At 34.2% G+C, this 27,806-nt stretch overlaps 1 protein-coding gene across 3 annotated transcripts in view; it reads left to right on the forward strand.

Annotated features, from left to right (window-relative positions):
• The window catches only part of LOC109829136 (1,4-alpha-glucan-branching enzyme 3, chloroplastic/amyloplastic), a 32,979-nt gene continuing 7,304 nt past the window's right edge, over positions 2,132 to 27,806 (forward strand). Inside the window, exons 1-17 of one of the 3 annotated variants that reach the window (XR_002243978.1) lie at positions 2,132 to 2,536; positions 2,889 to 2,960; positions 3,046 to 3,110; positions 5,274 to 5,951; positions 7,792 to 7,964; positions 8,039 to 8,128; positions 8,757 to 8,832; positions 10,991 to 11,098; positions 12,875 to 12,965; positions 13,160 to 13,261; positions 16,258 to 16,360; positions 17,079 to 17,216; positions 20,920 to 20,991; positions 24,821 to 24,925; positions 25,892 to 25,994; positions 26,095 to 26,205; positions 27,556 to 27,636. Coding sequence is in view for 2 of the 3 variants with exons in the window: in XM_020396250.1 (XP_020251839.1) it covers positions 2,247 to 2,536; positions 2,889 to 2,960; positions 3,046 to 3,110; positions 5,274 to 5,951; positions 7,792 to 7,964; positions 8,039 to 8,128; positions 8,757 to 8,832; positions 10,991 to 11,098; positions 12,875 to 12,965; positions 13,160 to 13,261; positions 16,258 to 16,360; positions 17,079 to 17,216; positions 20,920 to 20,991; positions 24,821 to 24,925; positions 25,892 to 25,969; positions 26,095 to 26,205; positions 27,556 to 27,636 (2,433 nt within the window). In the remaining variant the exon portion in view is untranslated. Of the gene's footprint in view, positions 2,537 to 2,888; positions 2,961 to 3,045; positions 3,111 to 5,256; positions 5,952 to 7,791; positions 7,965 to 8,038; positions 8,129 to 8,756; positions 8,833 to 10,990; positions 11,099 to 12,874; positions 12,966 to 13,159; positions 13,262 to 16,257; positions 16,361 to 17,078; positions 17,217 to 20,919; positions 20,992 to 24,820; positions 24,926 to 25,891; positions 25,995 to 26,094; positions 26,206 to 27,555; positions 27,637 to 27,806 lie in introns of those variants that run through there. The other 2 variants (XM_020396250.1, XM_020396251.1) reach the window with 2 other exon arrangements.

The following is a 27,806-nucleotide window of genomic DNA, read 5'->3' on the forward strand; positions in this document are numbered from 1 at the left end:
TTGTATTAATTTAACGGTTTCGAATGAATAGACTTTTAGCATTGGCATCGACGGAAGGTCAAACCATGACGTGGTTCCACCCCAAATTTGGCTGAGTTGTTGTTTAAGGGGTTATATAGAATATGTAGACTAAGTTTACACAGGAACGGATCGCATCCCACAATGATAGCTCAATCAACGTTGATCATCAATGATACAGAAACTTAGTGGGCCTGTCCACTTAAGTTCACATAAGTTCTCCTCTCTCTCTCTCCTCTCTATCTGTATTAATATATTATATATATATATATATATATATATATATAATATATATATATATATATATATATCAATAATCATATATATATATATATATATATTATACTATATATATTATATATATATATATATATATATTCCTTTGCGTATTGAAAGGCCGATGTGGAGTGAGGTGAGAAACTAGAAAAAAAACATTTATATACGATACTCAATCACAAACCGTAGCTTTTCGAACACCTTTAAGCTAATTTTTGGGTACATATGAGTGCATTAAATCTAAATTTCACAAGGAGTTTGTGAAATATAAGCATGATTTGTGAATTTAAACTGTCATATCCATCACGAGTTTAATCTAAAACTATTTAAAAAGAGCTAAGTTAACTAGATTTGTATATTTTGTTGACCATAACTTGGTATATTTTCTTACTCCGTTGACGATAATGTATATAAAGTGGGACATGATGACAACAAGGCCTATTTTTTGTCTAGAGCAAAATTTTCGACGAGATCACTTCACGTGACTTGTTGTGTGTGTCTTATGCGGATTAATTTAGTTATGTGGTGAAAGTTAAACGGGATATTTAACTAGCTATTGTTTAAAAAAACCCAAAATTTTCACCCATTCTCTCTTTTCGCTCTATTCTCTGTTCTGTTGATGGAGAGAATGATTCTTCTCTAAATTGCCCAGATTACCTAACTCAATTTCAGTTGCTCTAAAATTTTAACCATAGAAGAAAGAAGAACTCCTAATTTGACCATTTTTGAGCCCTAATATGAAAATTAAACTCCATTGCAGCTCAAATAAACAAGTCCAACTGCCTATCATGTAAGAAGCCACATCAGTATGACGTGATGTGTAAGAACACATCTTATTATCGCCAGAGTAAGAAAATAGACTAAGATGATACTTAGGGGCTGTTTGGTTCGTTTCCTAGATATAGGGAAATGCATTTCCATGTACAAAAACACAAGTTTTGAGTTTTCCAAACTTTTCCAAGAAATAAATTGTTTCGCTTTGGTTCCCAAAAAAAAAAAAAAAAAAAATGGTGGGAAACCAATGTATTTATTTTTCTTATGTTTGGTTCGCATGAAAAAAAAAGAAAACTTTTGTTTATATGGCAAAAAGCCGACGTAGCTGCAGTTGTCGTAGATTTCACGAGGTTGAGGAAGGAATTGGGGGAGAGAAAAAAATCTGATGTGACGGCGATTTTCATCGAGTTTCTATTCTTCAACCCTAGCGAACCAAAGATGGGAAAAAAAACCGACGTAAAGCTTATATCCTACGTGGCCACGAAAAATCTGATGTGGAGGCGGTGTAAAACTTTTCCACCGAGTTAAAAAACGAACCAAACAGCCCCTTAGAGTCAATAAATTATACTAATATAGTAACTTTGCCATTTAAAAGGTATATACTCTAAAAACTAAGTATTTATAAAGGACCTTCTAAAATTTAGCATTTGCAAAGCTACCCCTCAAATCATAAATTTTAGAAAAAAATATCCCCAAAGCTAATAATCGTCAACTTTGATATTGTAACCGCAACATAAAAATTATCAACAAAAGAACCTTCTAAATTTTAATATTTGCAAGACTATCACTCAAATAATCAATTTTAGGAAGAAAATATCCCCAAAGCTATAAAATCGTCAACTTTGATATTGTAATGCAATGTAAAAATTATCAATAAAATAGTCATATTTTTAGTATCAGGTTGATGGTTTCCTACTTTTAAGGGTATTTTCTTATAAAATTGATGATTTGAGGGTGAATATTGCAAATGCTAAGATTTTGGAGGCATCCATGATTTATGGGTATATGTAGGCAAATAACCCAAGATTTTTTGGAAATGTAGTACCCAAGCCCAATAAAATAAGGCCCCTTGAAATGAAATGCACACTGAGTGTTAAAAAATGGCATCAAGCAAGCGGCAGTCTTATCCTTAAACCCCAAAAGCTCTAAAACCCCCCACTGCTCTCTCTCCCTCATCAATGGCGTCCGCTTCCTTCACTCTCCTCACAACCCCATTCCTCCTCTCTCCAAAAGACCGCTATCTCTCCCCTCTCCTCCTCAAACCCCCCAAAACCCTAAACCGTAACAAGCTGAAATCCGATTGCAGGTGCAATTTCTCTGCCCAAAATCAGCCCCCAAAACAAAAGCAGAAGCAAAAGCCGCCGCCGCAGCAGAAGCGAAGGAATCCAGAGGGCGATGTTGACCCCGTTGGATTCCTCTCTAAGTATGGGATCAACGATAGGGCCTTTGCTCAGTTCCTGCGTGAACGGTACTCGAAACCCTTTTACTTCTTTTTGTTTTATAGGGTTAAAAAAACAACAACCTATATGCACCCAAAATCAACCGCGATCGCAAATTTTACATTTCTAAATATAAATATTTGTTAGCCTACCCCAGAGTCTACTATAGTTAGTATGAGATTTCGCCCTTCTAGGGGTTTTAACCCAATGTGGTAGAATTGGCGGGAGTAAGCCAACAAATGTGTGGATTTGGAGGGTAAATTTGCAAATATGGTTAATTTTTGGGGTAGATAGGTTAAAGACCTTTTTTTTATATTGAATCAAGTTGTTTTTGTTTTGTTTTGTTCTAATAAATCTGGTTCTGTTTGCATTTGGGTTCAGGCATAAAGCATACAAGGATAGGAAGCTTGAGATTTTTTCGCGCTTTATTGATCTTCAGGGAGCTGCAGAAGGGTAATTTTAAAGAAAGTTATTTTCTTTTTGATTTTTAGTTGGGTGAGGTATTTGGAGTGAACGGATTTGGCTGGAATTTTGGCAGGTATGAGATAATGGGGTTGCATAGGCACAGACAACATCGGGTCGACTACATGGAATGGGGTCCAGGTATTGTGTTTTTTTGGTTAAAAACAAATCTAAATTGTATCTAAAATGTAGCCACTAGTTATCAGAGCATCCAAGTATCTCACGTATTTTTCAATAAAGGTACAAACCTGTTATTAATGGAGTTTTTCTTCAGGAGGAGATTTTTCCTCAAATTATCTTTTAAAGTTTTTCAGTGAGCTTACTTGAGATCCTACAAAACTTTTTGGACATCGGTTGACATTTTCCTTTATATTGGTTGTACGTTGTTTTGATAGGAGGCATACCAGTTGTAAGTTGTAACATGTTTGATAAATATCACATCTAGTGTTTCCTCTACAAGAAAGATTTATCATCAATCATGCCAAAGAAAATACATTCTTATAGAAAGACGGGGAAGCAGTAATCATATTCACCAGCTGACTGATGTGATTCACATTTGTCAATTACACAAAGAGAAGAGTGCATTGTTGTACTTTAGATAATCAATTGCAATGTGCTAGGTCCTACTTTGGTACTGTTGGAGCTTATAATAAGTTGCTTATATAAGTAGCTTATAAAAGCAACTTATATAAGCTGCTAAAAATAGTCGTTTGGTAATCATATATCAAAATATGCTTTCAAAAGTAGATAAGGTGTTTTGCAAAACTGTGCTTAAAGATCATTGTTAAAAGTAAAGAACATATATGGTAGATAAACTAAAAAAAGTAGAAGCTACTTTTAAAAGCATCATGAGTTTGCTTTCAAAAGTATCCCTTAAAAGCAGAAACAATTTCAATAAGCATTCCAACAATTTTTTTAACCAAATAACATTACTGAATGCTTCTCCTAAAAAAAAAAAAAGAAAAAAGAAAAAAAAGGCTGAAGCACCCCCAAAAATGCAATACCAAACTGGCCCCAAGTAACTTGCTTTTCGGTCATGGCAAAACTCCTTGATGTTTCTCAAGTTCAGAGAACAAGAACTTATAAGTCAAGTTCATCTTGAATATTGATCTTCTTTAGGATGTGCTGATTTCTGCTTAATCTTTTTGGTCCAAATTTCCACAAATTGTTATTCAGTTTTTCATTCTCTTTCAGCATTTTATTTCCCATTATGAGTGGGCCCTTCCTTTGACTCATATGAGAAGTCAAGGTCCTCCTTGGATTAACAAGAATGGATTGATTGGGTTTGTGGGTTAGTAATAGGAATAAGTTTCTCAGGTGCCTTAAAGGGTTCTCCACTACTATACACGCCTCATCTTTCTCGTACAGATATACATGGCATTGTTCGAGTCTTATGCATGTTTCACTTATAAGCTAAATCAATACCATCATGTTTCCGTAATGTTGTCCATGCATTTTGAAGAGTTAATTTACGACCAGAGACCCCAATATCCTTGCGATTCTTTTAACTGTTAGATCTAGATGACTGGTCTTGTGTTTAGCTATCAAAATTATGCATGCATGTTTTGTTGCAGTTGATGTGAATGCATGAAATATTATTGATCTGATATTCTCTCAACATTTATTTACATGGTAATTTTTGGAAGTTGGATTGGCTATAGCAGATGAATGAAAAGTTTGGGATGCTTGTACACCAAAAACCATCTTTTTGTGGTCGATGCTGATCTCTGATTCAACCACATGCAGATGTTCATCAGTGCTGTCGATGCCTTTGGGCAACCCTGATGTGATTATCTTCAAATTACCTTTCTGTCCATGGACTTTAGAATTTATCATGTATAATCGTTTAATCTACATTTGCTGTCTGTCCCCCCCCCCCCCCCCCCCCCCAAAAAAAAAAAAAAAGGGGGGGGGGGAATACACATACATACATAAAAACACACACCACACAGGCACACCAAATAAAAAGTTTCTGGAGTTCTTCTGCAAATAACATTATTTAATCATGATGTGTTTGTCCTGTGGAGATGCTATCATTTTCCAGCAGCGAAAAGAGACTGCAATTTTTTAAACTCATATCATCAGATATCTTCTTAATTTATTTCATATTCTTTATTTCTTGTAGTTATACTTATGATTGCTCGTTTAGTGATGGATGTATGTTTTTGGGTTTAACTGATACCTAGAATTTAGAAATCATGGTTTTTCCATAAGAAGCAGTCTGTAATTTTGTGTCTTTGATATGAATACCTAAATGTAAATTTAATTATATTTTTAATTTTTTCAGAAAATTTTCAATAACAGGTGCTCGATATTGCTCTCTAGTTGGTGATTTCAATGGGTGGTCACCAACAGAAAATAGTGCAAGAGAGGGATATTTTGGTTATGATGACTTCGGCTATTGGTTTATCATTCTTCAGGATAAACTCAGAGATGGTCAAGAAGCAGATAAGCACTACTTTCAGGAGTACAATTATGTGGATGACTATGATAAAGGTGACAGTGGTGTAGATGCTGAAGAATTATTTAAACAAATAGATAAGGAATATTGGGAACCAGGAGAGAAATGGGTTCGTAAGTCTCGTTTAGAATTAGTTGCTAAGTTATATGAGCAAATGTTTGGTCCCAATGGTCCCCAGACAGAAGAAGAACTTGGCGAAATACCTGATGCTGAAACAAGGTACAAAGAATGGAAAGAAACACAAAAGAATGATTCTGAGAATGACCAATCTCGTTTTGCCGTCATTGATGATGGGAAGGAACATGATATTTTTGATGTTATAGATGATCCTATTTCTAAGGAGAAATTTCGAGCAAAGAAGCCTCCAATTCCTTACTGGATTGAAATGCGAAAAGGTAGAAAGGCATGGTTGAAGAAATATATGCCAGCTATTTCTCATGGAAGTAAATACAGGGTTTACTTCAACACTCCCGATGGTGCTTTAGAACGAGTTCCAGCTTGGGCAACATATGTGCTTCCAGGTATTTTATTTTCTTTTTTATTCATTTTGTTGCGCTCTCAGTCCTTTACACTACTTCCATGTGATGTACTTGAATGTGGCCATGGGTACATCCTTAATATCGTTAGTATGTCGTCATGGAGAAATCCATGTGATGAGTGTTATTATGTTCTGCCTAAGGAACTTGTACTGTATAATTATTCATGCTGCCTCAATAATTAATGATATGAAATTTGTGTGTTTTATGGAGATTGGCTTAATTGTTGTTTATGTAGTTATTTTTGTGTTCCCAATTAAGCTTTTCTCCTATGTTTGTAGAACATTTATTTTTTATTCCAAAGTTAATTAAATATTTCTTTTTTGGAAGTTTTGCAGCTGTATGGCATTTGTGCTAAGAGGTGCATTTTTGACTTTTATGAAATCTAATTATGACATATTTAGTCCTTTTTGAGGTATATGCGATGCAGTTCAGAAGCTTCTTCAACTTAGAACACATGCCATATGGCGAGGCATTTTCCCCATGAGCTGTATTTGTAATGAAAATACAAGTTATATATATATATATATATATATACTAAATTAGAAATTTAAATATATATATATATATATATATATATATATATATATATATGGGAAACTATAATCATAGATGATGAATAGTTTATAAAATGTTTGCTTAATATGTCTCCCTTAATGGTAGTTTTCCCTGTAGCAGAGTATCCATTGATCTATAACATTACAAATTTACAATGTGCTCTTTCAGTTATATACTATGTAGCATCTTTAGTTTGGCACCAATCAATGCTATGAGTCTATGACGCCATGAAAATTCCCCATTTTATTATTGTTAATTGTTAGATTGCTGTGAAATTACAGTTTGCAGTGGCTGAGGCGGCGTACAAACACCTCTCCTATTAGTTGTTTCTGCTAGACTGGCAGAATTAGTATGTAGTTGTCCGCCCTATCTTTTCTGCTTTGCTGCTGACATATGATTCATATCTCATTATGATCTTGACAACCTTTTCATGGATGTCTTGGTCGTAAATGTTATTCTTCTGTCCCTGAAATTGTTTGTTCAAGATTTATTTCTAGGATTCATTAGTGCATACTTGTTTAAAAACACTAATATGATTTCACATAAGGAGGGAGCTTGTTAAAAAAGCTAGGATTTCAATGCGGTTTTAAGAAGCCTGCTTACTTTTTTAAAACTCCAGAATTGTATTCATTTTGCACAAGATAATTTTTATGGAATTAGGAAAAAGGGTTTGCGAGTTTATTGTACTTCCCTCTTACCATATCTAGTAGTTGCTTCTTAAGTTTCTCTCTGTATGCAATCCTCTTACTAAGCTATATACTTTTTTTAGCTTAATTTGAAGTTACGTGTAATGTAAATTACATGCTTTAATGCTTTGGTTATCAAAAGTATTGGAAAGATATCCGCACTCAGAATTACCTTTTAGGTGCATCACAGTTTTTATCTCTTTTAATTGTGGAGACTCTACAAATAAAATAGAAAAAATATGGGTATAACCAGGCGATGAATGCGTCAGTATGTAACATAACTTTATCGTTAAATATAAACTAACTCGAAACTCCAAGCAAGTGTTTCATGTTTATTAGTTTCTTTCACGTGTGTCAACATTTGTGACAATAGATAGTGGACTTGCTTTTGATCTTTACTTTTTCTGGCATTTGTACTACAATTAACCTGAACAGAGTATCTTACAAAGTCCCTGATGTTCTTAAAGATTCAATGATTCATGGACAATGGAAGTGTACGACAATATAATTCTCACCGTTTTATGGAAAATTCAGTATTATTATTCTTATAGCTTCTAATGTAAATATACCATGATTCTCAGATGCAGATAGGGAACAATCCTGTGCAGTGCACTGGGAACCACCTCCTGAGGATGTTTATAAGTGGAGAAACAAGAAACCAAAAGTCTCTAAATCACTTCGCATATATGAATGTCATATAGGAATAAGCGGATCTGAGCAAAAAATATCTTCTTTCAATGACTTTGCTTCAAATGTAAAACTCCGTCTGAGTTGTAATTTCCTATTTCATATGTACCAGTGTATCCTTAATATTTCTTTCTATTTCAGGTGCTTCCCCATATAAAAAATGCAGGATACAATGCCATTCAAATTTTTGGGCTTGTTGAGCATAGAGATTATTCTTCTGTTGGTTATAAAGTGAGTTTATTTCTGTTTTCAACATTCCCAAGATCAAATCTAATATTTCTTTGGGCATTGTAGTTCTTGCTTAATAAAATTTCTTGATGTTCTTTTAATGTTGTGTAATTGAAGCTTTCTTTTGTTACATGCTACCTGTAGAAATAAGTCATTTATGATCAGGAGAGCTCTCAGGGTTGAAAAGGAAAAGTGCAACCTATTATTTAGTAACTGCATTTTTGGCTTTTTGTCTAAGAAATGTCAAAAACTTGAATCTAATAAATGCGCAATGAAGTGAATGCAAAGGTGCTCTTTAGTTCTAGTATTTAATGAGTGTAGTAACAGCAGTTTGTATTAATTGATTTGTGGGTAGTCAGTTATAGTAGTAGTAGGTAGAAGCATGAAAAGTCAGCTGACTGAAGTTCATGCTTTTATTAACGATTAGTTATTAGTTAATTATTTTTTAAATGGATTAGTTCTTAGCTAAAGAATTATGTAACGCAATGACCTGTAAAAGAATGTTGAATCTATTAAAAAAAGATGAATTATTGCGAATGCTTTCCTTCTTTCTTAATCTACTAGCATGTTTACATTACTACGCTTTTGCTTTAACTATATTCTGCAGTTTAATATATTTTCTTATATGCAGGTCACTAATTTTTTTGCTGTTAGCAGTAGATATGGCACTCCTGAAGACTTCAAGCATTTGGTTGATGAAGCACATGGTCTGCTTCTTATGTAACTCTTCTTTGTTCTCTTTCATGCTATGTATCTCTATGTTATTATATCTGGAGCCATAGCTATGGTGTACTGCTCAGTTTTGAGTTGGAACATCCCATTTCAAGTGACATGATGCATCTGGACGCTTAATAGTTTACTACTTATATAGGAATGTTAGAATGATGATTCAAGTATGATCTTTCAAGTAGTTATTTGGGATAAACTAGGGTGTTTTGGGAGAGGAAAAAGGGAATGAGAAAACTTGTTTAGTCCCCTCCACTTATGTTTCTCTTATTTATACTTTATAGTAGAGAAATACAAAGATGATTCATTGTATTTGGACGCACACACGCTACATTGTATTTGGACACTTACATACCATATGGTCAACACCACATGTTACAAATTTATCACGTCTTATTCTCTAGCAGTCTGTATCTAGGAATGTGCTATCAAATGATGATCCAAGTAGTCTTTCAAGCACTTATTGGTCTATATTAGTAATGTTCATATGTGTCTTTGAAGTACTTGTTGTCTTAGACTCTTAGTAATGTTCATGTGTGGGTGATCTAGGCTACTCCATTGGTAATTACAGTTGTATTGTAGTTGTGAGTTTAATGGTCAAAAAGGAAGGTTTTCTATACATGATAGAATATAGGTGGGGTCTACTTCCATTTTGTATCCCAACTTTTTGCAAGGACATTCTGTGTGAACATGAACGTATGCATGTAAATTTGTGTTAATCAATGTGCTTGTGCTTGTGAGTGCGTGTGTTATCTTTATACCACTTCAAAGGAGCGGTGCTAGAGTTTTACACACGGTTATAGAGTTGCGTTTTAAGTACGAGAGCTTCCTGCACGGCAAATGCTTTACTGTCTGCCAACCGGATTTACACATGGTTATAGAGTTGCTAGAGTTTACACATGGTTATAGCGTTTACACATGGTTATAGAGTTGCGTTTTAAGTACGAGAGCTTCATGCGCGACAAATACTTTACTGTGCCAACACCAGTATCATGAACAAACTTTTCCAATATTTACTCCTTACATGGAAAATAAAGAAAGCTTATAGATTGATCCATCTTACATGTCAATACTGTGTTACATTACCTTTATGCATTACTTCCCATTGTCAACTCTTTTTTATTTGGTTTTGTTAGATTATAAAAATATAACACTCAACTCTCACCAAAACTTCAGAGTTTTGGTGTAGCGGCAAGGGTCCTCTGACATGGTATGAGAGCACCCAGGTTCAAATCTTACTAACCACGAATTTAAAATGGATTTAAAAAAAAGGGCCTCCAACCTGCGGGGGCATGTTAAAGTATGCAAATATAGCCCACAACCCTCACCTAAATTTCAGAGTTTTGGTGTAGTGGCAGGGTTCTTTGATGGGCTTCTTATTAACCATTCTTATTAACCATTTTAATCTTGCCATGTCTCTGCACGACTCTTATATTTTTTTCACTTAGAAGGACACATGTTCATGCTCTATGAAATATGGATCTGATGGTACTATGGTTTCTTGTTACATTTAGGTGCTAACTAATGCATCTGTTTCCCAAGGCTGAATACTTTGGTTATACTTCACTACCACTCCCATCTATAGAGGATACGTCAATAGATTTACCGGTTTTGGTTTGATTTCCTGTTTCAGAATTTAAAATTTTAGAATATTTAAAAAGGTACAAAGATTTAAATAAAAAGTGGAGTATTTGGATATACACGCATAACAGAGATTCCTTCCTCTTCTCTCACACTGTTCAAGGCTACTTGAAAATGTCACTGGAAGGAAAAATGATGTGTTTGCAATTTTGCATCAAAAGGAAAGAAGACCAGCATACACCTCTCTTTTCTCTCTCACACAGATAATACCAGCATCGCTCTTTAATCAATAAGGGCTAATATTAGCTTAACTTTACATGTTATTTTCTGTTTGTAGCATTATCTCAAATCATTTTCTAGGTGCCGGGGGAAATTTTTTTTAGCTTAGTCTCCTGGCATTTTTGTAGAAAAACTGAAATGAAACGGCCATGTGTACTATTTTTCTTGAAACCATGACATTGTCATTCTTCTCTCTGGGTTTATTTATTTATTTTTGCATCTGTACTGTACCATCATGTTTGTTTTGTTGTGTTTGCATTGATATTCTGTTTCATGCAGGGATGGGCCTTCTGGTTTTTTTAGACATTGTTCATTCCTATGCGGCAGCTGATGAGTTAGTAGGATTATCTCTTTTTGATGGATCAAATGACTGCTACTTCCACTCTGGTATATCTGTTATGTACTTTGTGTTTATTCTATCCATCATGATCTTCTATATCTAGTTCTTATCACTAATTGAGATGGCCTTTTATAATGTCAGTTGCTTGTCTAAGGAAAATCCCTGAGTTATAATTGTGTTACCTGCCTGATTTATCTGTAATGTTTTATAACTTGTCTTATCTGTAAGTAGATGAGATATGTCTTTTCAACTGTTAAAACTTGACAACGAAAGTAGACTTTAGACTGTACTATTTCTATCTGATATGTGCCCTTTGAACTTCCAAATCTTCCCTACAGAACCTACTTCTAAAGTTTGAGTGCCATAAAAAATGTACGAGAGTTAACTAGTATATCTTAATTTTAAAAAATAGATAATACGAAGATTTAATATATCAGATGAGTTTGTGGTCATTTCCAGTGTTTTGGCGATGCGTCTTAGCATATTTCCAGGTGATGCGCATTAGCGTATTTCCAGGTGATGAAGGTTACTAAGGTGATCGCCTTTTGGCACCTCGTGACCTTGCCTTGGCACCTCAGGCGCTCACCTAAGGCATGTGATGCAAGGTGCGAAGAGTTTTGTCTCTATTTCAAAATTTTGAGGGTACGAAAGGTGTTTGATAAAGTAAAGTTTGTTTTTGTTATTGAACTTTTCTGTTTCTTTTTTTCATTGTCAATTTTTTTTTTGTTTTTCTTTGGAAATGTACTTTATTATCTATATTATTTTGAGGACGTGCCGCAATTTGAACCTTAAAGTTCAAAGTTTGTTGCTTAATTATCTGTGTTAGTCGTTACTAATTAATATTACTATTCAATAATTGTTACTCACTACTTCATTTAGATGGTTTATGACATTATATTTTCGACTACGAAAATTTGGCTGTGATTAATTTGTCTTGTTGCTATCTATTAATATTTGCATATTTCTGACATATCATTTATTCCTGAAGAGATCAAAATAAATATAGTGATATCAGACAAGTCTTACAATTATCAAAAAAAATAGCATCACTACTGAATTGTGGAAAGGTGAGCATTTATTAGAAAGTGAAGAAGTTTTACATGCATGGGACTATGGGAGGTCCCTCTGTGATGCAAAGCAACATTATTTAGCAACTCATTTTTCTTAAGATATACGAAGAGACAGACTAGTGGTAAGGACTACCCTGCTAATCACATCATAGCAGGTCACCACTTCCACTTGGTATGTGGCAGCTCATATCCAGCATCACACTCACGAGTGCCCACAGGCGTGCGCAACACTCACCAGACACTATATATATGTATATGTACATATTACACAAACATACTACGTACATACATATTCACTTACATACACATATTATGTAGATAAATGGATATGGTTTGATTACAAAATTTTTCATTCACTCCAAGGATCTAACAAGTTCTGCACCTAATTGAACATTGTGTCAGTATTACTTTATTTTTGACCAATATTTTCCTGATGAAACTTTTCCCTTGAGACAAATAAAGGAGATACATAAGTGGAATGTGTGCGGGCATATGCCTGCGTACTCCCATATGTTAGCTTGTAATTGTTGATACCATGGTTTTCTTTTATGCTGATTCTTGGAAATTCTCCATGAAACCTTGTTGGTTCTGGTAACACCCTTTTCATATTGGCATTAGAATCCTGTCTTGCAATGTTTGGAAATATCTAGCTTCATATATTTCTAATGTTGATCTTGTAGCCGATACAAGGGTCATGTTTATTCACTTATTTATTAGCTCTGTAAATTTCTTATGAGCCTTTAATTTGACTAGGTAAACGCGGTAATCATAAATATTGGGGCACCAGAATGTTCAAATATGGGGATCCTGATGTGCTGCAGTTCCTTTTGTCAAATTTAAAGTGGTAAAATTTTTAACTACTCGTCCAGAAGTGCTAATTTATGTTGTCATTGACTAGATAGGTATGTTGACCTGGCTGGGTTTCTTATAGACTCATATTTTAGCTGAATATTGACTTAGGGGTTCCTTCAGAAACATGAATTTTGTCATTGCATGTGGTCTTGTGTCTTCTTATTTATGATATGAAGCTTTTTCTAGGTGGGTTCATGAATATCAGATTGATGGTTTCCAATTTCACTCACTCTCATCAATGATGTACACGCATAATGGCTATGCTGCTTTTACCGGTTCAATGGAGGAGTAAGTGCCCTTGTAGCCATTTGAATTTGTGACTCGTGCACTGTATATGCTCTTTATTCAGTTAAATCTTTTTGACTTCTTTAATTGTAGTATCAATTTTCGACCGTGTTTGTGGAATATATGACAAACTGCAGGTTCACATGTACTTTGAACCATGGCATGTAGTTCTGTAATTAGCTAGACAATTTTCATGCTTTACTTGCCTATTCTAGGTTACTCGGACACAGCGTTTTGGATGTCCGACATGTATCGAACACGAATTCTCCGCGGACTCGCTATAGACACATGTATTTCAAAACAAAACCCGATGCCCTATTACTTGTACTCTAAACTAGTTCCTTTGTTAATATTGGGTTCAAAACCAATCAGTTTTTTTGAACCTAAAAATTGAAACCCATTACTTAAATATTTGAAAAATACCCATCATATTATCCCATACGATCAAAACTAAACTTTTGTTGTTAAACCTTACTCTTAGTTTGATTTAAAACTTGATTCTTAAGTGTTATAGATAATAGAAAGAAACATACAAATATTATAGGTATTTTAATTCAATATTTGATCAAATGTGAACTCTCTCTCTCTCTACACACACATACATATACATATACACATACATATGTGTACATATACACACCCAAACACAAACTACCCCCCACATATATAGAGTAAAGCTCTTATAAACTTAAGTGGATGGGAGCACTTGTCCACCAAACTTATTACTGCTTCATTATGCTTTGAGATTGTGCTATACATCAATGTTATCTTTGAGATATGTGCCTTCAGTTGTATCACATGTTAGCACAATCTCAATTCAAAATTAATGAAGGGGCCACTTAAGTTAGGAGCTTTACTCTATCTCTCTCTGTATGGGTGTGTGTGTGTGTGCATATATATATATATATATATATATATTATATATATATATATATATATATATATATATTGAAATTAATAATTTACATGAGAACATTATTATTTTCAATTCCTGTGGTATTTGAATTTAATTTCCTATAACAATTTTAAGTTTCTTTTATTATGTTGATAATTATAAATTGGAAACTGCTCGATTTTTAACTAGAAACTCAAAACACCCTTTTCGATCGTAGTTTTTTTACTTGCATATGTGCTGAAATAACCGGACCCATGTCTAACGAGCTTTAAAAAATGGATATGAAGTGTAGGATATACGTCCAAAAAGTGTATAATAAATATTTAAAATTAAAACATACATCGTATAAGTGAGTACATGTCTTGGTAAATGTATGCATACATCCAAGGAGTGTCCATGATGTTTGGGTACAATTAAATGTCGGGTGCGTGTCGGGTACGGATGCGGGTATGGCTTCATGATAGAAGTACTTAGATAGCATAGTATATAGCTGTGTCCCCGTATCTTACATTTTACAAATTTCCGTGTCTCGTAACCGTGCCTGCCTAACTTGCCATGTATCTTGCCAAATGCATTTCTATCACAAACATAAAGGTATAAATACCAATAAAAGTAAAAAAATGTTTTTTTAGTGTAGATCCCTTACTGAAGCAAAAACTAGATTCAGACATGAACTGATATGACTCCATTGCGGGTTGACTGAAATATTTTGTGCAGTTTCGTCATTATTATCATGATGCATAAAATATATTTAGTTGTTTTTATTCATTTTGAATATTTTTTTGGACATGAAAGCGTGGACCAAACTTCTGTCTTATTCTAATTATTATCTTCTGAATTACGAAAGTATTCTCTGTAAAGGAACTTAATCCTAGTTGCAAGAATAAATTTAGGATGTGTAATTCTTCATGACTAGACTGATATCATGGCTACTGTTACCTAGTAAAAACAAGGACTGCATGTTTGATTGTTTAAATTCCACTTTCTTTCCTGTTAATTGTCAAGCTTCCAGTACTCTTGCTTGGTTATCCTAAAAAAATAAGCCTTAATAATGTTGCCAATTTGAGAGAACTGAGTATTCTCTGTAAAGGAACTTAATCCTAGTTGCAAGAATAAATTTAGATGTGTAATTCTTCATTACTATAGACTGATATCATGGCTACTGTTACCTAGTAAAAACAAGGACTGCATGTTTGATTGTTTAAATTCCACTTTCTTTCCTGGTTAATTGTCAAGCTTCTAGTACTCTTGCTTGGTTGTCCTAAAAAAAATAAGCCTTAATAATGTTGCCAATTTGAGAGAACTGCTGCAAGGGACTTCCTCTGGCTCATCCATCATGAGCTTGCGACTTAAGACAGTTGACTTTAGTGGAAGTACTAGATGTGGTTTTTGATAGCTTCACTGTTTGCAGTGGCCCTTTTGAAGGTTCTCCTACATTCTCTAGAAGTGTCAAACTATTGAAATAATCCTGGAGGAAGATGTGCTGAAGGGAACATATGAAGACCATTCTCAGAACCTAGGTCTTACGAAACATCTTGCAGTCCTGTATGGCAGTTCTCTAGTTTCTCTGTGTATATACCAGACATAATAACAGGCATTATTGGGACCCTCCAAGTCGTTCTAGTGACTTCAATTTGAGTTCAAAGAAAAATATGTTGCTATGACAGAACAGTCTTAAGAAACCAAGGATTGGATGAAGTGTACCATATAGTGGCTTAAACTGTAACATCCTTCAGGGAATCCTGGTTTTCAACTGTTCTTTGATTATCATCCTCTTCTAGCTATGTTGCCTCATAAGCGGCTACTGAATTAGATAAATTGCCATTCTCTTATAAACTTGAGATAATATTCTGTTAGTTGAATGATGGAAAGTTTAAGATGTGTTAATGGGATAGACGTTTTCATGATTCATCCTATTTATGGGGGTTATCTCTTTCTTTACTTTTTAGTTGTGTATTGATCTAATATTTTATTTAATAATTTCATAAAAATCCACATTCTATGACCTTAGTCTGTAGTTTTGGAATATCTTTCAGTATTCATTTAAACTTTAATGTTAATAATCAGTTATGGCTTACTGACAGTTATCCTTTTCTATCCACAGGTACTACAATCAATATGTTGATAGAGATGCTTTGATATATCTAATTTTAGCTAATGAGATGCTCCATGAGCTTCATCCAGATATTATAACAATTGCAGAAGATGTAAGTTAGTTTTAACCATTATGTTTCACATTTCAATATTTCATATCTTCTCATGGCATATTTGCTTGGATTATCTTATAGGCATCATTTATTTATTTTTTATGGTAATTTTTTAGTGAAAGGTAGTTGAAATATTTTTACAGCTCACTAATGTTTCTATGACTTCATCTTGTCTGGTTATTTGCTCATTGTTCTACAATGGATGTTCTCCCATTCCAGTTGATTGATGTATTCTTTATTGCGAGGAAGTTTGCTCTATGAGATGTTAATATCATTGGTGTATGATTAAGAAACCACTGAATGTTATCCCTTTTTGTCTTCTGTAGCACATTAGTTCTTCATTATACATGGAAGAGTTGTATGCGGTTACTGAAACCATTAAAGCAGGCTGGTTCTCTTTTTTATCCTTTTAGTGCGAAGTAAAAGATTGAAAAGTTAAAATGTTCATATATCTTATGCTTATTCTCTCAATCTTTAATGTTTTATTTTGAGTTCTTGGTTCATAAAGTTTGTGCGAGCGCACATGCGAGTTCATAAGTATGATAGTTACTCTGATAATCCTTATTACTTTTTTGTAGACTGTTCAATTGGATGCATAGTCATCATTATGAGCTTTCCGGAGCTTTTTTTTGGTTTTGGTGGCTAATGTTTTTCTGTTGAGAATGTACATGGTAATGAATTGGGCTCACGTAACGTGAATTATTTCTGCTCGATGCAGATGACAGTTTATCCTGGATTATGTGAGTTAACCACTCAAGGGGGATTGGGATTTGATTACTGGGTCAATGCTTCTGTGTCACAGATGTGGTTGTGGCTTCTTCAAAGTGTTCCTGAACTGGATTGGAGCATGAATAAGGTCTTTCTGCCTTTCCAGTTGTATAATATTTAAGATTCAGTTTGTTGACTTCTGTACCATTCATTTTTGTTTTTACAACAATTTCTTGTGGGTTTTTCCTGACAATTGTTTCTGTTACAACTTACATGTGTGTTTATTTATTGAGAATCACGCCTAGAGGGGTTAAACAGAGCTTGCTACTGTTTGGATAGGAAGGTCTTTTCTAAAGAGGAAATAGTTCTACTTTCCATAAAAAACTCAAAATGCTTGATGCTAATCAAAATGAACTTTTAAGCGGGAGGTGTCGACAGGTGATGAAACTTTAGAGTGGATATGTCATATATGATGAGATTATTCTTTTCTTCTTCTTTTGGGAAGTGTTTAAATGTAAGTCGCCCATGATCTTACTAACACGAACTACACATCTAAATGACTTGGTTGACAAATAAGTTATATATGCATAGGTTTATCCTATGATGAATAAGCAATCTAGAAACTTCATTCATGTTTTTGTACAAGTCTGGATGACTTGACTGATGTAATCTCCTTCAAATTGTATACCATTGGCAAGAGCACTGACTCTGCTTTTTTCCGGCACTTCAAATGGAAAGGCATTGGAAATCTTCTAGAGAATATTATGGCCAAAACATTGTTGCACAAGCTGTCTAGTTAATAGGGAAATAAGCCTCGTTCTTCTTTTTCCAAATTAATAAACCGAAAGTGTGCACCTACATCATTCTTCCCAGGGTGGAGAAGACTTGTTTATGAATCTAGGCCTTTCTCATCTTCGTACTAGGGAGATAAGTCGCTGACATTAAAAGTAGCATATGCACCATAGTCCCTAGGAAGCTTTATCTTGTAAGCATTGTTATTGATGCGTTCTGGAACACTGAAAGGTCCATTGTCTCGAGGTGAAGGCTTACCACTGTGACTGGGAGGAAAACTGTGTTGGTTATGTTGATGAATGATGATATCATTCTGAGTCTCTGACTGTGATTATCATAAGGATGCATTGTTTTAAAGTGATATTAGAGCTTTCATTTTTATGTGGAGAATGTTGTATTTTTGTAGTATATTTTTGGGATATAGGTTATACAGTCATAAAAAGATCTCTCTATCTCAACAGAAGCATCATTGATTTACCAAGAGATTTGTATGTTTGGATCTAAGCTTATCGATACTCTGATAGATCCTTTTATTTCCCTTGATAAAGAATTTGGGTGATCTTCTGAGCCTTCTGACTGATCTAGAATATATCGCAGGTTGATTGAGAGTCTGAAATATTTAATGATATCTTGTTGTACTATTACATTTTCTGTTGGTCTTTTGAGTGGGTGTATTCAGGTCTCACATCATCTTCATTGAGGTGCAGTATTAAAATAGCAGGGTTTCTTTTCATCCTTCAGTTCATCTTGATGTTGTTGGCTATTCCGATGTGGTTGGGTAGATGATCCTTTTTTATTGCTCTATGAGTTGCTATTGCACTTTCGTTTGTGGGCATATGGTGACTTGGCGAATAAGAAACAGATTATTGTTCTGAGTCTAGTTTTTAAGATGAACATCTTGACGTGGCTTATATTTTGCGCGATGATGTGAGTGTAGTATCTTATTCCAGTGATGACGCGTTTCTATATCAAACTACAGAAATGCGTTGTGATGATCAAAGTTCATAATCAGAGTGCTTATAATTCAGTCTTTAACGAGTGAATCAAAATATAGATGATTATCACTTCATTTGTAATATGGTGGAAAGCAAGAAGGTTGTCACTCTCTTTCTGAGTTCGAATGATCAGATTGGTGATTTTGTTTTCACTAAATCACTATCGCTTTATCTACTATATATATATATATATATATATATATATTCATATAACTATATTATATATACTATATTATATTTATATAGAGAGGAGAGGAGAGATGAGAGACTGAGAGAGAGAGATAATTGTACCCTTGGACAAAGGCAGGGGATTCCCTCCTAGACAATGATGTGGCACGAATCCCCACCATATAAAATTCTACTCTCCTATTCTATTCTCTCTTCCTTCACATGGGGTGGATTGTGCCACATCTTCAGAGGAAAATCCTCTCCCGTCAAGGATACATTAATCTCAATATAGTATATATTATAATATTATATATTATATATATAATATATATATATATTATATATATAGTATATTATATATTATGCTCATTGCGAATGTTTAGAATAGTTAATATATTAGAGAAGTTAGAGAAAGTTGTTTATTCCTATAAATTATGTAATTATATTCTATTTTAATAAAACTTGATTGCACCAAACAAATTTTACAATACAACAAAATCAATGTAGGGGCTGTTTGGTTCAAATCCTAAAATTATAGGATTTAAAGTCTCATCAAGAATTTAAAATCCATAGGTTTTTATAGATGCCTTTGAATTCCCAATTTTTTGTTTGGTTCAACATTGATTATAGGAAAGCAAAACCTAAAATTTGTAATTTTTTGTTTGGTTCAAACCCAAACATATAGAAAAGTAGAAATTGTATGGATACCTAATGCCAACATTTTTAGGATTTGGCAAATCCTCTCCAGATTGTAGGATTTGGCAAATCCCAAAAGATCCTATTTTTTCATTTTATGGATACCTAATGTCATATTTGTTTTTGAAACAAACATCATATATGGAATCCCATAAATGAAAATGAGACTCTTTTTGCTCCAAGAATTTCAAATCCACCCCAAATGCTAAAAGTTTTGTGCAACCAAACAACTCCGTAGATTACTTTGATCTTTGGTATGTTTCGTGCTTCTATTTTCTTTATAAATGAATGAATGTAAAGCTTGAGAGCTGCCAAATAATGTTTCTATTGTTTTATCTCTGAGAATTCTTTATAGGGTTATTACATCAAGACCACATTTACTTTTACCCAAATTGCTACTTACCACTATAAGTTTTTTTAATCAATACCACATTTAATTGCTAACATATTTGCAATGTCACATCTATTGCAGTTTTTAGCTCAAAAACAGGTGAATGACAAAACTACCCTCACCGCAAATACGTACGGAGCACGTGTGTCCAATTAATTATAAAAATAAAGTTGTTTGCAATTTTAGTCCCCAAAATCTTTCATTTTTTTATATTAGACCCCAAAATCATCATATTTGAAATTAGTCCCCCAGATCGGTGTGAGAAGGAGGGAAGATCGAAGGGAGGTGAAGTTTGGTTTTGGGACAGGATTGGGTTTTTTTTTTCCTTGGATTGGAAGGAGGGAGGAGGATTGAGGGGAGATGAGGTTAGGGTTTGGGGATTGGGAATTAGGGGTTGGGAATTGGGCTAGGGTTTCAGAAGTTGGTTAGGAGATTCATGGTTGAGAGAGAGAGAGACTAATTTCAAAATATGAAAGATCTGGTGGACTAATATTGAAAAAAAATACGTAAGTTTATAATTAATCAGGACACATGCAAAGCACGTATCTTAGTAAGGGGTAAAATAGTATTTCGAGTGTTTTTTGGGCTGAAAACTGCAATAGGTGTGACATTGCAAACATGTTAGCAAGTAAAGATGGTATTGATCCAAAAATTTAGAAAAAAAGTTTAAACGTGGGTAAGTAGTAATTTGAGTAGAAGTAAAGGTCCTTTAAGTAGCAATTTGGGTAAAAGTAAATGTGGTTTTGATGTAAAAATCTTCTTTATAATTTCTTCAGTATTTAATACTTAAGTATTATGTGTTAATACAGATTGTGAGTGTACTCACTAGCAACCACCAAAGAAATGATAGGATGCTAGTATATGTTGAGAATCATAATCAGGTACTTGTTCTCTTTCACTGTTACATCTATTTCAGATTCTGCTAATTTTATGATGCTTATGTTCTTGATTTTTTATAGCACTTCTTATGTTAAGTCAGTAACAAATCTAGATTATTATTTTGTATTGTAATAGTATTCTTTTTTTTTTCTAATAATAAAAGAATAACACACTTTTTCATATATGGAAACCTTTCAATTTCCGAGACCTAAGTGCCTTTTGGTATATCATCTTTCTCATCATCATCATCACCATACAAGCTTACTCACATCAAAATAGTGCAGTGAGTAAAATGGAGAAGGATTCACAAACAAGAAAAAGAGTACACATTTTCGATGGGCAAGCCAACATTTAGCCTCACAACATTCAGTATATCTTCTTTCTCGTCGTCGCCATCATCATCATCTAAGCTTACATCAAAATAGTGTCAATGAGTAAACTTGAGAAAGATCCACAAAAAGGAAAAGATGTGCAGTTGTGCACATTTTCGATTGGCAAGCCAACATTTAGCCTCCATGAGCTTCTACCAAATTTCTGACCAAGGAATGATGGATACCATACTACAAAACTTCAAGGCAAATGGCAAGTAGGCAGTTTGGATTTTCTTGTCATACAAGTCAAAGTTATCCAGCAAGGACCACCTTACATTTTTAAGCCATGCAGCCAAGGATCAACTTTTATTATTACCTTTCTTCCGGAAAGAGGCAGATGGCTAAGTAGACTGAAAATATCCAACCTTGAAATAGTATTCGTATCTTAGGCACATATACCAACAAGACAGAAGTATCATATTTCTTAATTAATATACGCATGACAATAAAAGTAAAGTGCATTTTGTCTGCTCATTTTATATCTCTTGCCCTCTAAAGTCTTTCTAATTGGACTTGAGCCCACCTAGTTATCTACTCTTGAAATAGTATTAATCTGTTAGGCACAAATGCTAACAACCGAGAAGTATAATATTCTTAAATCAATGTATAAATGAGAAAGTGCATTTTGTTGCCTTATATCATCTCTCTTGAACTAAAAGTATTTCTTTTGGATGCGGGTCCACATAGTAAGTATTTTATTTCCTAGGACAATTAGTTTCTATGCATAATTACTAGTGCTTCATAGACTTCTCACGTTCTGAAATAGCTTGCATGAGGTGCAGATGCATATAGATATCCATCTACTACTGCACCTATATCTCGTGCTTCACTGAAAGCAAAAGCCTTAATCTTTTGTTCAGTAGGAGATTTTGGCATACTTAGTCTGAAATGATTTCCCAGTATTATTGTCTTATATTGCACCTATTCAAACGTATTTCATCTATGCAGCTCTAGTTAGAAGGCCTCACAAGATTCTCATAATGCTAACATTACGATATTAGCCTCCTGCAATCAGTGTAGAATATCTAGCTGAGGTGGCTATAGGCGAGAGCAGACATCATTAAAGGATAACAACTATGCAGGCAGCAGGTTGCCCAAACATATGGCTGTGTAGTAAAAAACTAATGCACTTTGACCCAACTCTTTGAAAGTTACTAGATTAAGATATAATATGGACTGTTATCATCATCATCATCATCATTGGCATCATCATCCTTGTTGTTCAACTATGGTGCTGGGGGAAATACAATATTTTCTGTCCATATTGAATTAAACTGTACATATAGTACTATAAACATAACGGTGTTTAAGATATCATTGAACTGAATGTATTTCTTTAAATTTTTTTAATTGATGTCTCCTAACAATGACAAACCACTACAACAACAAAGCCTTTATTCCAAATTTTAGAGATTGACTTCATGAATCTTATTTTTCATTTATTTCTATTATGGGTCATCTCCTCTGTTAACTATGACATACATATCCTTCTCAATTGCTTTTAACTAAATTCTTTTAGATCTACCTCTAGTCTTCTTTACCCCATGGACTAAAATCTTATTTTTAGTGTATAAAATTATAACCATTAACCCTCAGCACAACTTTTGAGTTTTGGTGCAGTGGCATATTGACATGACACCAAAGTACCTCATTGATGCAAGACAAGTTAAGATTTGGTTAATTCTGTTGAGTAATATAGTTAGGATTTTATCTCATCTTATTTTAGGAGATTTTATTTGATAAATGAGTAGTTTGGGATCTTATATTTTTAGATTTTTTTGTTAGATATTTAGTATGTTGATTTTCAGTTTTATTAGATGCAATTTCAGGATTTGACGTTATCTTTAGTATTAAGTTTTGTTTCCCTACTATAAATAAGATATAATCCTCCAGAAGGACTAGATATTGATGAGTGAAGATTATGAGATTTACGTTATCTTTAGTATTAAGTTTTGTTTCCCTACTATAAATAAGATATAATCCTCCAGAAGGACTAGACATTGATGAGTGAAGATTATGAGATTTGAAATCTTCTTTGAAGCGTGTGAGTCGCTTTAGGTGTGAAGCCATTATTTCCAAGGTTAGATGTGTGTGTGAAGCTGAACTACCCAAGTTATCTCTTTATCTTTATTTTATCTTTTGTTTCTCCCCTTAAATTAAGCTGCTCACTCCCACATTAAAAAAAAAAAGAACAGATCACTGCTCACGAGAGAACTAACTCGTTACTGTTCATCATCATGAAACCTTTTTCCTATTCACGTTCCATCTACGATTGCAAACACCTCATCATCAATGCCATCTTCTTCCCTTCATGCCAAGCCCGACAACACTCCTTTTCCTCATTACCAATGTTCAAATCTCATTGGGCACGGATTTAAGGTGATTTTATATAATTATACTGCTGTGTGAATCATTTTTGCCCGTAAAAAAGGTGCCCAAACCCACAGAGAGCATGGGAGTATATAAAAATTTAATCCTCAACCCCCACAAAAACTATAGTCTTGTTGTAGCGGTCGGGACTTTTGACACCTATCAATTCTCATAATTGATGCAATTTGTTGAGTCCGTTATACATGACGAAACCATCTCAGTCGACTCTCTCATTTTATCTTTGATACGAGCCATATCTAATCTCTACGAATGCACTTATTTCTTATATTATTGTTTAGTGGTATCAACAAGACAATTGTAACATACTCATTTTCGCTACACTCATCTTTCCTCCTATTTGTTTAGTGGGCAAACAATTTGATCCCTAAAACATTATTGGTCTTATAACATCATAATGATACATGCAATAATAAAAGCTTATAGTCTTCACATTAATGCTTTCACTAGATGCCAACATGTTTGAATACCAGCGAAGAGTTTCAAGAAAAGGAATTGTTGGGAATGATTTAGCTCAACTAATTGGTCATGAAGATGATTTCCAAATCTAAAGAAGCACATATCCATATTCTCCACGGAGGCAATAACCCTATTAACTTTCATTTCAGGTCCTCAGGATTCCAAGAATTTTTTGCAGGGAAGATTGAGTAAATATCTTCCTCCCTAACCAAATTGACCGGCAATCATCCAATAATTTTGTTGAACCATTAATAACCAGATCAAAACTAAGTTGCCATTTTGTTCTTCCTGGGAATTTTAACTAAGATTTGATAGAGAAGGTAATATTCTTCTTTTTCATGAAAGAACAAAATGTAGAGTTAATGGGAAATGGAATTTAAAAGATCTGACAATTCCTTGTGAAATAGTGACGGTGGATATAAAAGTTGGTTTAAGGGTGTTAAAAAAAGACTAGTTTTGAAGGTTCTATGAAATAAGGATGAAGTTTTTGAAGTGCCTAGACATAGACCATAATGTTTACATGTCTAGTGTGAAATTCTATTTAAGAAAGTGCTGTTGTTTTTAGTTATTGACTTGGTTTCTTTGTTAACAAGCTTTTTCCCTTCTGTGGCAGTCCATATCTGGAGCAATGTCATTTGCTGAGGTTGTGATTGGTAAACTCAGAGAGCAACGCCTTGAGTCAGCAGATGTAGCCTTTAGAGGTTCTTCAATACTTAAGGTATGTATACTTGCAGACCAATAGACTGAACTGTTACTATATAGTATACACATCCATACATTTCTTATCCATTAATCCTGAATAAGTTTTTGACTCAAGACATTTAGTGTTTCCTCTATTGAACATTGTGTGTTTATACATACACATAGGCACATGCATGCATACACATCCTCACATACTTATACCTGCCTAGTGCGTACATGTAAAAATGCATACATATACATACACACATGCATGCATGAAAACATGTTCATATACACATCTAAATATTTTGTTGGTATATGTACTATACGAGGAAACAAGATGACACCCAAAAGAAACTCAAGGGACAACAATCTGTTGATGACCCACACTGTTCGGCATGATCTCCATGCTGTCAAACCTAAATGTGCAAAATATCACAGCTTGGGGATTCTTGACACTAGTCAAACGTTTTTTTTCCACTTATTATATTGTTGAATAAAGATATGTTACTTTTTAACCCGTCAGTTATTTGGGGTATGCATAATAGTACATTTCCCTTTTTTTTCTTTTTTTTTTGTTTTTTTTTTTGGGGGGGGGGATGGGTTGGACACATAATTACATGTGTATTGAATCCAAGATATGCTAGGGGTTTCCCATTTTGAGTTAGTGTGTTCTGTTAGTCAAATCCATCATACTGATTGAGGCCTCTAGAGCAAATAATATGTTAATGTCTTTGTCATGGAGGCTCATGTATTTTGGGCCTTTCTTGATTTTAAGTAAAACATTGTTTTGCTATGGACGCATATACATGGCGATGCAGTGGAGATCCATAGCATTCAGGATAAAATTCTTTCTTTATTTCTCTTTTTTACTCTTTACTCTGGCATATTGAGGAAGGGTACACACATATTGTTGTTGTTGTCTTACTATTGAGTTTTTCATATAGTCTGTCAATGTTGTCAAGGTAGATCTACTTTGTTGAACTCTACTGTTCAAATGCAGATGATCAAACTAATTACTTTCTCCTTATGCGGGCGTGCATACCTCAATTTTGTGGGCAATGAATTTGGACATCCCAATGTGAGATTTTCTTCCCTCACTCAAGGTTTATTTTTCTACTCTTTGGTTGCATTGCTTTGTTTTTCAAAACTTTTTGAGGAAAGTTGATGTAATATTGATTACATTACTTTTTCATGTTTAACTAGAAAGTAGAATTCCCCATGCCAAGCAACAACAACTCTTTTGCCTATGCCAACCGCCGGTGGGATTTATTGATGGGTAAAGGGTTGCACAGCAATCTTTTCAACTTTGACAAGGTAGAATTCTTATGGAGTATGATTCCAATTTTCAAAATGTTCATGCTGTTTACCTTTTCACAATCATGTGCCATAAATGAATTTTTTCCCCATATCTCAACATTTCCTGTCTCTTCATCTCTTTTGAGACTCAAGTGTTTGTTTGCTTAAGATCTTATGCAAAGCGTTGATCACAGAATTAGAGTAAAGTATATCCTGTGTTGGTCCTTGTTCGTCGGTCTCTTATGGTATACCCATTAAGGGAATTCTGCATTATTTGAGGCAAGCGTCATGTTAGAGCTGTTTGTAAAATATTTTTCTCAAAATTGTACCTTGATATTTAGGGTCAGCGTATAAAGTGGAAATTCATTACCTGAATACGAAGATTAATTTTTGTATCCTGATTTTCACACACTTTTGGTTTGGATATCTTTTATAGCATGGGTGAATTCGTCAACAGAATTCATTTGAAAATCCTTCTGGAATTGGCTTCAACTTACCACCTGACATTACAATTAACGAGCAAGGCACCTTGCATTGTATATTTTTAAGAAATGAGTTGTATTTTATGATCTACTCTTAACATATTAGGGGAGCACTTTATAATGCTAGGATGAGTTTGTGGGATCCCTGCTTAGTTGTTGAAAGTTGTGGGCAATAGAGAACCTGGATGTACATATCTAAAAATTCCTTTCTAGAAAGAGATATCTATATGGAAATAATGAATATGAGGTGGTGGCACATTTTGCTAAATAAGCTACCAATATATAGTCATGTGGCGAGACCCACCTTACTTGTCCCATCAAAAGTTGTGAAATGGATTTCACCACTCTTCTCTCTTGTAGCTCATTTTGCTAAATGAACCGCCACCTCATAACCATCATTCTCTTTCTATATTTCAACTTTCATCTTCTATCTACAGTTGTGAGAATCTGATGGTGTATTCGATGGACTGCCGATATCAGAACCAATCTGATGTGCCTTCCCTTACATGGAAGTATATAAGCCCAACTTATTGTGCGACTTCTAAAACTATTTAAGGAAGCACCACTTCATTGCTTGAGATTCCTCTAAAAGAGAAAAAACATAAAAATCAGCAATTGATAATTATCAGTGACAAAGGCTTTTGAACTGGGAAAATTGGTTATCAATAGAAGCTACTGTTTCAAGATCCTTTATGGTTAATTGTTTTCAGTAGTAACGAAAATAATTCATCTCTATTGTTTCTCTATCTATTCTCTAATTGTCAAAACCCTTTCTTCTCTACAGTGTCCACTGTGATTGAAACAATGACAACATATCTGCCTTTTAACCCACTGGAGTACCTTCGAACTGGAATAAAAGTTGATGTAAATTTTCTTCTTGTGACAGGATATGATGAAGTTGGATGAGGATGAACAAATACTTTCAAAGGGCTCAGCAAAGGTTCACCATGTAAATGACTCTAATATGGTATGATATTTCCCATTCCTACTACAGACATTAATGCAGAATGTATCAGTAATTCTCATTGACTGCTTGTGCATAAATGCCTAGGCAAGAAAAGCTGGGTCTACTTTATGGCCAATTGGATTTTGATGGAGAAACACTTTGGTCATTATGATGACATACTGACGCTACAA

This window comes from Asparagus officinalis, chromosome 1 (genome assembly GCF_001876935.1).
Source record: "Asparagus officinalis chromosome 1, Aspof.V1, whole genome shotgun sequence".
Lineage (NCBI taxonomy): Eukaryota > Viridiplantae > Streptophyta > Magnoliopsida > Asparagales > Asparagaceae > Asparagus > Asparagus officinalis.